This window comes from Cebus imitator, unplaced genomic scaffold (genome assembly GCF_001604975.1).
Source record: "Cebus imitator isolate Cc_AM_T3 unplaced genomic scaffold, Cebus_imitator-1.0 Scaffold280, whole genome shotgun sequence".
Classification (NCBI taxonomy): Eukaryota; Metazoa; Chordata; class Mammalia; order Primates; family Cebidae; genus Cebus; species Cebus imitator.
In genome coordinates, this window is record NW_016107595.1 from 2,982,030 (window position 1) to 2,992,287 (window position 10,258).

The window sequence follows — 10,258 nt, forward strand, 5'->3', positions numbered from 1 at the left end:
ACTCAGGAGGCTGAGGCAGGAGAATTGCCTGACCCCAGGAGGCAGAGGTTGCGGTGAGCCGAGATTGCGCCATTGCACTCCAGCCTGGGTAACGAGCGAAACTCCGTCTCAAAAAAAACAACAACAACAACATACTTGTGTTTTGTAATCAGAAATACATATATATATAAATTTACAAAAAATTTTCTCTAATTAACAAAGAAGGTCAATGATCCCAAGTTACGTATTCAAAGAAAGTATCTGCTGAATGTATAAGAAACAAATTTTTTCTTTTTTGAGACAGGGTCTTACTGTACCACCCAGGCTGGTGTGCAGTGTGGTCTGATGACAGCTCACGGCAACCTCGAACTCCTGGACTCAAGCAATTCTCCTGCCTCAGCCTCCTGAGCAGCTGGGAGTACAGATGTGCACCACCGTGCCTGGCTAATCTTTTTTATTTTTTGTAGAGACGAGGCTTCACCATGTTGCTCAGGCTGGTCTTCAGTTCTTGGGCTCAAGTGAACTGCCTTCCTCTATCTCCCAAAGTGCTGGGATTACAGGCGTAAGCCACCATGCCCTGCCTAAAACATTTTTAAAGTGTGAACTTCCTCTAATATGACTTTTTTAAAATTTTTTAATTTTTTTGTGCGCCTGCTTCCTCCGCCCGAATGACTTTAAATTTACAATGCTGCAGCAACAGGGAAGAACATGTTTCTTCAAATGGTAAGATTGTTTAGTTTCCTGATAACTGGCTGGTTTTAAAAGCACAAAATGGTCTATTTGTTCAGCCATTCAATTAAAATCACTGCTGACCTAGTGAGGTTTTCCAGTTTGTTCTGTAAATGATGGCACAGTCCTGTCCCCGCCTGTGTCCGTGTTCCAGCTTTGAGCTTAAACACTAGTGTGAGCTCCTCACACATGATGAGTAAATCCTTCAACTGCCACGTTATTCCAAGTATGTCCCCTATGAAACTGCTTTTTTTCATGGCTCTCTTTTTACAGAACTACTAGTTTTACAGGATTTTACAAAAGATGTTGAGGTTTAAAGTCAGCAATGAAGTTTGGGGACCCCTGCATCATCTTTAGCCAGGATGACCACGAGCAAGGGTCAGAAAGTAGGTCACAACTTTGGCCCAGCAATCCTACTCCTGAGAATATATCCTTTCAAGGAGAATTTTAAAAATACAACTAATAGTAATAACCAATGCATTCAACCAAAGAGGACATTCCAGCATTTCTTTTTCTCTTTTTGAGCCGGAGTTTCACCCATCACCCAGGCTGGAGTGCAGTGGTGCAATCTCAGCTCAGTGCAACTCCCGCCTCCAGAGTTCAAGTGTCTCTCCTGCCTCAGCCTCCCAAGTAGCTAGGATTACAGGAGTGTGCCACCACGCCAGGCTAATTTTTTATTTTTAGTAGAGACAGTGTTTCATCATGTTGGCCAGGCTGATCTCAAACTCCTGAGCTCAGGTGACGTGTCCACCTCAGCCACCCAAAGTGCTGGGATTACAGGTGTGATCCACCACGCCTGGCCCATTTCAGCATTTTCAACAGAAACGTAAGCAGCAGCAGGGCAGCCCCATGAGATGCGGGCTCTGCTGCCAGCTATCTCCCTACCCAGACATGTAACTGAGGCCGGCAGATGCCAACTACATGTGAACCCAGGTCTGTCTGGCTTCAGAAATCTCTAGTAAAAGGCAGCCTGAGTCCAGCAACAAGGGAATGGTGAGGTAATTTACATTAGGTCAGTATCACAATGTAGCAAATGCTATGGAAACATAGAAGAGGGCTTTCTGGCAATCACTCAGAAGAGCAGGAGGTAGCATTTTCAGTCCAGTTTGCCTGCAGCTGCAGGAAAACATGGGGAACATCAAAGACTGTGGGAGGGTAAATGGGTGGGTTATAGCCATTTGAGGTTATGGGTGACTTTTCCTCCTTCACACAGTATCCTATCACTTTGTCAGTTGTTGGGAAGTAGCGTCCCTTCAGCCCTGAGCCTGCTTCTGGAAGGATCCCTCTCTGGGTGTAGGTGTGGCCACCTGTATGTGGTGGGACCTATCCAGTGTCTAGTGCCATTGGGGCTTCAGGAGAGTGGTGAAGGAATAAAGAACATCAGGAACAAATGACACTTCCCCACTGGGCTGGAGGCAATGGAAGGTGAAAACTACATCAGTGGGAAAAGTGCTCTGTCTCTATAACAAGAGTTAAGACAGCATGGCTACCGTATACTCATGACCTCTGGGATGTCTGGGCTGTGGGAGTTCATTCTGGGCGCTCAGGAGGAAGGAAGAGGGAAACCAAACAGCTTCTCGCTTCTAATTCTCCTCCTTGGCCCTTTCCTCTCCCCAGAAAGCCAATGATGACTGCTAACTAGCAGGTGTACTTGAGTGATTCATCAACTTCAGTCAGTCTAGAAAAGTGAGTAGGGTGAAAAGGTGCTATGTGGAATGACCTTGCTGGTCTCTGTACATCCCTCAATACAGCTCAAGAACAACTTCCCCAACTCTCCAGGCTGGGCTGGGGCCTCTCTTATGTTGCTTTAATTCTAGCAAAGGAGTGACCGTTTTTTTGTTTTGGTTTATTGAGAGACAGGGTGATGCTATAGTCCCCAGGCTGGAGTGCGATGGCTATTCACAGACGCAATCGTAGGTCACTGCAGCCTTGAACTCCTGGCCTCAAGCAATCCTCCCTCCTCAGCCTCCTGAGTAGCTGGGAATACAGACATGTGCTACCACGCCTGGCTCACCAGTGACTGGCCTTAGCGATTTTCTTTCTCAGGAGCCTGGGGATTCCTCAGAGACAGTGTCCAGTGTTTTTTTCTCCCTTCTAGTAATACCTTGTGGGGACACATAGGAACAAGGGTTCCAGGCCAGGCACAGTGATTCACACCTATAATCCCAGCACTTTGGGAGGCTGAGGTGGGCAGATCACTTGAGCTCAGGAGTTTGAGATCAGCAACATGGTTCTTTACAAAAAAAATACCAAAAAATATTAGCCAGGTATGGTGGTACACACCAATAGTCCCAGCTAATTAGGAGGCTGAGGCAGAAGGATCACTTGAGCCCGAGAGGTCAGGGTTGCAGTGAGCCATGATCATGCCACTGCACTCCAGACTGGGTGACAGGGCAAGACCCTGTCTCAAAAAATAAAAACAAAGAAAGAAAGTCAAGTCTTCTTTCTTTCAAAGGTTGGGGAAAAAAAAAGGAACAAGCGTTAACCTTGGCTGCAGAAAGGTACAAACGCCCCAGAAGGTACAGATGGAATTGTGTATGAATAGATGAGCATTTTTTCTGGCAATGGCCACAGCTTTCTACCAAATTCCCAGAGAGGTATTTGATCTAAACATGTCTAAAGATTTTTGTTTTTTTGAGACAAGAGTTTTGCTCTGGTCACCCAGGCCGGAGTGCACTGGTGCCATCTCTGCTCACTGTAACCTCCCAGGTTCAAATGATTCTCCTGCCTCAGCCTCCTGAGTAGGTGGAATTACAGGTGTGTGCCACCACGCCCATCTAGTTTTTGTATTTTTAGTAGAGATGGGGTTTCAGCACGTTGGCCAGGCTGGTCTTGAACTCCTGGTCCCAAGTGATCCGCCCGCCTTGGTCTCCCAAAGTGCTGGGATCACAGGCGTGTGCCACCGCACCTGGCTGTCTAAAGGCTTTTTTTTTTTTGAGACAGAGTCTCACTCTGTAGCCCAGGCTGGAGTGCAGTGGTGCGATCTCGGCTTACTGCAACCTCAGCCTCCTAGGTTCACGGTTCATGCCTCAGCCTCCCGAGTAGCTGGGATTACAGGTGCACACCACTGCGTCTGGCTAATTTTTGTATTTTTAGTAGAGATGGGTTTCACCATGTTGCCCAGGCTGGTCTCGAACTCCTGACCACAAGTGATCTGCCTGCCTTGGCCTCCCAAAGTGCTGGGATTATAGGCGTGAACCACCATGCCTAGCCTAAAGACTTCTACAGGCCGGATGTGGTGGCTCACGCCTGTAATCCAAGCACTTTGGAGGCCAAGGCGGGTGGATCACCTGAGGTCGGGAGTTCAAGACCAGCCTGACCAACATGGTGAAACCCTGTCTTAAAAAAATAAATAAAATTAAAAAAAAAAAAAAGACTTCTATAGTACACAGCAGATTCCTAATACACATTCACAGAATGAATGGCAGACATGTATTGGCCAGTGTGCATTTTCTACTAAAATCCTGATTTGTTTCCAATTGGCTAGAGCGTCCACGTAAAAAAATCTCGAATAGAAGAAAGACATTACCGAAAAAACATGAAAAGCAGCAATTAGAAACTTTGGCTGTTCTCCTTACCATCACTCAGACTACTTGGAGCCTTGGCCTGAATTTCAGGTTTGATAGAAGGAATCATTTTCTCCTCCTCTCGTGCCGGCTCTGGTTCGGCTTTCTTAATCTGGAGGGGACAGCCGCTACTGACCAGCCAGGCCTTCAGGTGGTCTATGTACTCTCTCCCAAACAAAGTGGAGTCTTCGAAGTTTGGAAATGCAGCAGGAGAGGGAGCTATATCTTGCAGGCCGACAGCTTCTAAGATTTTCTCTTGCCGGAAAGAAGAGGCCAAGGAAAATGTCTGCCCCAGAAGGGCCAGAGACTTGCGGCAGAGAGAATTGGTGGTTTCTAGGGCAAGAGCCAAGTCCAGGGGGTTAGTGAGGGTCTTCATCTTGACACTCAGCTCATAGGCATTGCAGGCCATAAGCAAAGGTGTGACACTCTTCAGAAGCCGGTCTTGAAGTCTCATTATGTACTTGTCAAAGGGCTTTATGATTTCAAAAAAGCAATTTTTGGTCTTCACAGCACCTTTGTCTAAAAGCATGTTTAAAAACTCATTATCAACTCTGGGTGTTTTCAAAGCAGAGTGCTTCAAAAATTTGATGGTAAAAAAGCAAAAATCTCTGTGCTCTGGTTTTAATGAACATTTGAATGAGGCGAGCATTTTAGCACAGGTTTCTGTTTCAAGTTCAAAGAGGGTCTGGAAAAGTTGAGAAAATTTAATATCATCTTTTATAGTGTGGAATCCTGCCCATTTGATTATTTCTATCCCAAATCTTGAAAAAACATCAGACTTATCTATGATGTCAAAGCTCATCTTTCTTCTGGGGAGCCGAAGATTCTTCAGATCCAGCCCCAGAGGGATCTTCTGAATAGGGAATTGGATATCTTCTGTCCCTGGGTTTGTCCCCAGGGTCACATCAGGACTTGGAGTGGTTTTCTGGATTTGGTTAGTGCCCTGAGTTTTAGGAGTAATACGATTCATGGTGGGTATTTTTTTTGTGCTCACATTTCTCAAGGTGACAAGTTTCCCAACACCCCCCTTAGCTGTGAGCAGGCCCTGAGTCTCCCCCTTTCCTAGGAGGGAACCTTCCTGGTCAACGATGTTCAGAGCTCGGCCTCTGGCCTGGACTTGACTGCTGCCCCTGAGCACCGAGTCAGCCTCCCCGGGATGGTCCACGTCGTAATCCCGACTCTCCTTCTCCAAACACTCTTTCTCCATCAGCCTGGAAGATCCAAAGTCCCCCAGAACTGCAGAGGGACCAAAACTATACTCCTGTGACCAAGAGGACTCTTGAGAAACTGGCTGGCCAAAGTCTTGCTCCCAAGAACCACGGAGCGTAAATTTCCAGTCCTGAGAACGGAAATGTCCCAATTTCCGGTGGCCAATGACCTGTTCCCGGGAATCAGAGTGAGAAAATTCCAGATCCCGGCCACACTCTTTGCGAAAGTAGCTGTCGTCACTGATGGAAGGGTTGTTTGATCTAAAGGAAGGCCCTGGAAATACGTCACTTCTCAGGCCTTCTCTTCCGGCGTCTCGAGAGTGAGCTACAGATCCACTGAGGGAGTATCTGCCATCGCTGTGGACATCATCATACATCTCTGCTCTGGATCTTGGGACCGCCCTTAAGAGATCTGAAATAAAACATCCAAAAGGTACTTTAGACCAGAAGATGCAAACAGCCAGTCCACGATCACCAGGTAGCAAAAGTACTTTATATACCTCAGTGCTTTCTGCCAATCTGTGTTTGTTGCCAACATTTAAAATGTGTGTGATTCCTCAGAAAATGGGATTTCTATCGCCAAAAAAAGTGTGTGGTGTCACTTTAAACCTGGATCAACTACTTACTAAAACAGAAGACCTACAAGCACCAAGCCTGAGTTTGCCCTGATGACAGTCAATCCAGGATGGGCAGCAGCAGACCAACAGCAGGACCTCTAAGTTACCACCAGCAGCCCTCGCTCATTCAGATCCCTACTCTCTAGCCATCTGCGTTGACAATCCCTCTTTTAGACTGAGGAAAGGACGTTTGGTCCCCAAATAATCTGGATATCTTTACTGCAACTTTAACACTTGTGTTTCTACTTCTATCTTAGAGCAGACAGGTTTTACTGGGGCTGCCTGCCTTCATTGCCTCCTAGAGGAGTCTCAGCCCAAAGCGCTACCGTGAGGCTGGAGGAGTCACAGCTAATACCACACCCACCATAGCTGACCTAAAGCTGACTGAACCCATCCCTTAGAAAGGTCTGCCAGGCCACTCAATCCTCTCCCTGGAGCTGAAAAACCACAGACTGAGGCAGGCAGGAAGGAAGGCAGAAGCTTAACAAGGTACATCAAAAGAGGCCATGATGGAAACTGAACAGTGCCTACTTCTGTCCTCCTCCGTGTAGAAAAGGGGAAATGGGCCAGGCACAGTGGCTCAAACCTGTAATTCCTACACTATTGGAGGCCGAGGTGGGAGGATCACTTGAGTCCAGGAGTTTGAGACCAGCCTGGGCAACACAGCAAGACCCTGTCTCTGTCAAAAAGAAAAAAGGGCAGAGGGAAAGATGTACTTGCATTTGTTTACTCACACATGGAGAAACTCTGTAAGAGGTGAGAAACAGAAATGAACTATAGGCATATGGGAACAGTGGGTCTCAGGGAGAGTTTTCATGGAGTGCCTTTCTTTCTAGCTTTTAAATCAGAATGGATGACCTAGTTAAAAAAAAAAATCAAATGAATGGGGAAGAAGTGCCAGAAGATAGTAATGGGTTAAGAGGCCACAGGAAGCCAAAGTCATGCATAAATCCTAGTTCAGTTGTTCAGCAAGTACAAACTGGGCACCTACTATGTGCATACACTGCACTACTGCAAGAAAATGAGAACTGTCCCAAACTTGTCAGTTGGGAGAGCCAGACAATATACAGAAATCTATCAGATGCCAGTAAGTTCCAAGAAGAAAAATCAAGCAGGTGGGAATCTGAGGATGCAATGAACTTTTGAGACAGGTTGGTCAAGGAGGGTAGCTCTGACAGTTTATCTAGCAGCAGTGGTCTGGCATGAGGGGCCAGACTATACAGTTACAAAGGAAAGCCTTCCAGGCAGAGGGGAAATGAGGACAAGGCCCCAAGGTAGGACCAGTAGGGGCCAATGCAGACAGAGGCAACAGAGGGAACAAAAGGCCAAGTGGTAGGAAGGTAGCTCCCAAACTCCGCTACTGGAGTCCCCAGGGGACCACCTCCCCAGACATCCTTATTTAATAAGGGTGTGACCTGGGCATCAGGGTTTTTAAAAAGCCCCCAGATGACTCTAACGTGCTGCAAAGTTAGGGAACCACTAATGGAGAAGGCGTACCAGATCCAAGCCGGGCCTTCAATGGTACTCTGGAATTTACTTTGGGTGAGACAGAAGGCCAATGAAGAGTTCTAAGCGAGGGATAATCACATTGGCTGCTGTACAGGGAGCAGACTGAAGGAGATGAGCACAGATGTGGATGTTCCAGCAAGAAATCCACTGTTATAACCCAGGTGTTAATGATTGGTATTGATGGCATCATTAGGGAGGGAGCATGAGAGACAGAAAATGATGGCTGGATTTTACTCAAGAGAATTTTCTGATACCCTTTATAAGGAGAGGAAAAGTTCAGAGTAGAGCAGAGAAACAGAGAAAGGCTAAACGACAGACTGCTTTGCAACAAAGAAACGTTCCAGAACCACCTAGCATACTGCTAGGTTTCTAGTCCTCCCCCACCCGAGGCCCCCTTATCTTTTTTTTTTTTGAGATGGAGTCTCACTCACCCAGGCTGGAGTGCAGCGGTGTGATCTTGGCTCACTGCAACCTCTACCTCCCGGGTTCAAGCGATTCTCCTGCCTCAGCCTCCCAAGTAGCTGGGATTACAGGCACCAGCCACATTTTTGTATTTTTAGTAGAGATGGGCTTTCACTATGTTGGCCAGGCTGGTCTCTAGCTCCTCATCTTGGGTGATCTGCCCTCTTTGGCCTCCCAAAATGCTGCGATTACATGTGAGAGCCACTGCACCTGGCCGTCTTTTTGCTTTTGAGACAGGGTCTCACTCTGTCACCCAGGCTGGAGTACAGTGGGCCTCAACTTCCTGGGCACAAGCCAAATTCCTGCCTCAGCTTCCCAAGTAGCTATGGCCATAGGCGCATGCCACTATGCCCAGATAACTTTTAATTTTTTTGTAGAGATGGAGTTTCACTTTTTTGCCCAGACTGGTCTGTAATTCCGGGTCTCAAATGATCTTCTTGCCTCAGCCTCCCAAAGTGGTGGGACTACTGGTTTGAACCACTGTGCCCAGCTCCCTAATTTTTGTTAAAGAAGCTAATATATGTATTGGTGCTTGAGTCTCTAGGTAAAGTTGAACAAATATTTACATCTTCATCTAAATGAAACATAAACATTCAGCATCATATATACGCATTACACTAAAAGAACAAAAGAATGCACTAAAACCACGGATACAGTTATGCCTAAGGTGGATACACAAGCAGTTAAGATAACTTTTATTTTAATCTTTACTTATTTGTTCCAATTTTTAATTTTTTTTTTTGAGACGGAGTTTCGCTCGTTACCCAGGCTGGAGTGCAATGGCGCGATCTCGGCTCACCGCAACCTCCGCCTCCCGGGTTCAGGCAATTCTCCTGCCTCAGCCTCCTGAGTCGCTGGGATTACAGGTACGCGCCACCATGCCCAGCTAATGTTTTGTATTTTTAGTAGAGACGGGGTTTCACCATGTTGACCAGGATGGTCTCGATCTTTTGACCTCGTGATCCACCCGCCTCGGCCTCCCACAGTGCTGGGATTACAGGCGTGAGCCACCGCGCCCGGCCCAATTTAAAAATTTTTTTTTTGAGACGGAGTCTTACTCTGTCACCCAGACTGGAGTACAATAGCGCCATCTCAGCTCACTGCAACCCCCACCTCCTGGTTCAAGTGATTCTCCTGCCTCAGCCTCCTGAGTAGCTGGGATTACAGGCACGTGCCACCACGCCCGGCTAATTTTTGTATTTTTTTAGTAGAGACGGGGTTTCACCATGTTGGTCAAGCTGCCCTCGAATGTCTGACCTTGTGATCCGCCCCCTCAGCCTCCCAAAGTGTTGGGATTACAGGCGTGAGCCACTGCACCTGGCCTGTTACAATATTTTATAACAGGAATGTTTGTGTGTACTACTCATGTCATTTTTGAAAACTCAAGATCTGAAGATCAACTCTGAGCCTCGCTTCCTCCAGGTCCAGAGCATGTTTATTATTCCTATCCGAACACTTAGATTTACTCACCCAACACAGGAGACTTCCTTCACCCGGGAGCAGCATTGAGTGAGTACACCTACTTCCCTGGGGCAGGAAAGGGCAACCAAATCAGCCTCAAGGCATGCTGAGGCTTCCTGGGGGAAGGCACTTGTGAGCTGTCTTGGTGCCTGAGGGAATTTACCAGGCAGTGCTGGGACAGGAGGAATTCAAAGCATAGACAGCAGGCAGCATAGTAGCCCTCAATGTGAGGCCCAAGGCAGGAAATGAAGGACGCTTCATGCCATCCTGTGATCAGTACAGGCCCCCTTTTTGATTCTGCCGACATGGTGTGTCAAAACTTTCCAACAGGAATGTCTTCAGGCAGAGCCTAAAGTCGGCAGCTCTACAGGCGGCCCCATGGCCTCCTGTCTTGTCCATACTGTGACCTGGCTGCTCCTGCACACCTCTGAGGATATATCCTGCAGTGGGGAGCCCCAAAGTCCAAGCACAGCAGTGGCTCAGTGAGGCTGGCACTAATAGATCTGTGGACCATCTCTATAACGGGTAGATATGAGGGAAATGAAGTCAGAAACAGAGAGACCTGCAGAAGGAGATTGTTGTGATTATCCAGGTAACAGCTGATAAGAGTTTAAGGCCGGGCGCAGTGGCTCAAGCCTGTAATCCCAGCACTTTGGGAGGCTGAGGCGGGTGGATCACGAGGTCAAGAGATCGAGACCATCCTGGTCAACATGGTGAAACCCCGTCT

General features: G+C 47.3%; 1 protein-coding gene across 6 annotated transcripts in view; it reads right to left on the reverse strand.

Annotated features, from left to right (window-relative positions):
* The window catches only part of SUGP2 (SURP and G-patch domain containing 2), a 46,653-nt gene that overhangs the window by 30,318 nt on the left and 6,077 nt on the right, over positions 1-10,258 (reverse strand). For all 6 annotated transcript variants that reach the window (XM_017501346.2, XM_037728792.1, XM_017501347.2 and 3 more), the window contains exon 3: positions 4,287-5,894. In XM_017501346.2, the coding sequence (XP_017356835.1) occupies positions 4,287-5,894 (1,608 nt within the window). The remainder of the gene's footprint in view (positions 1-4,286; positions 5,895-10,258) is intronic.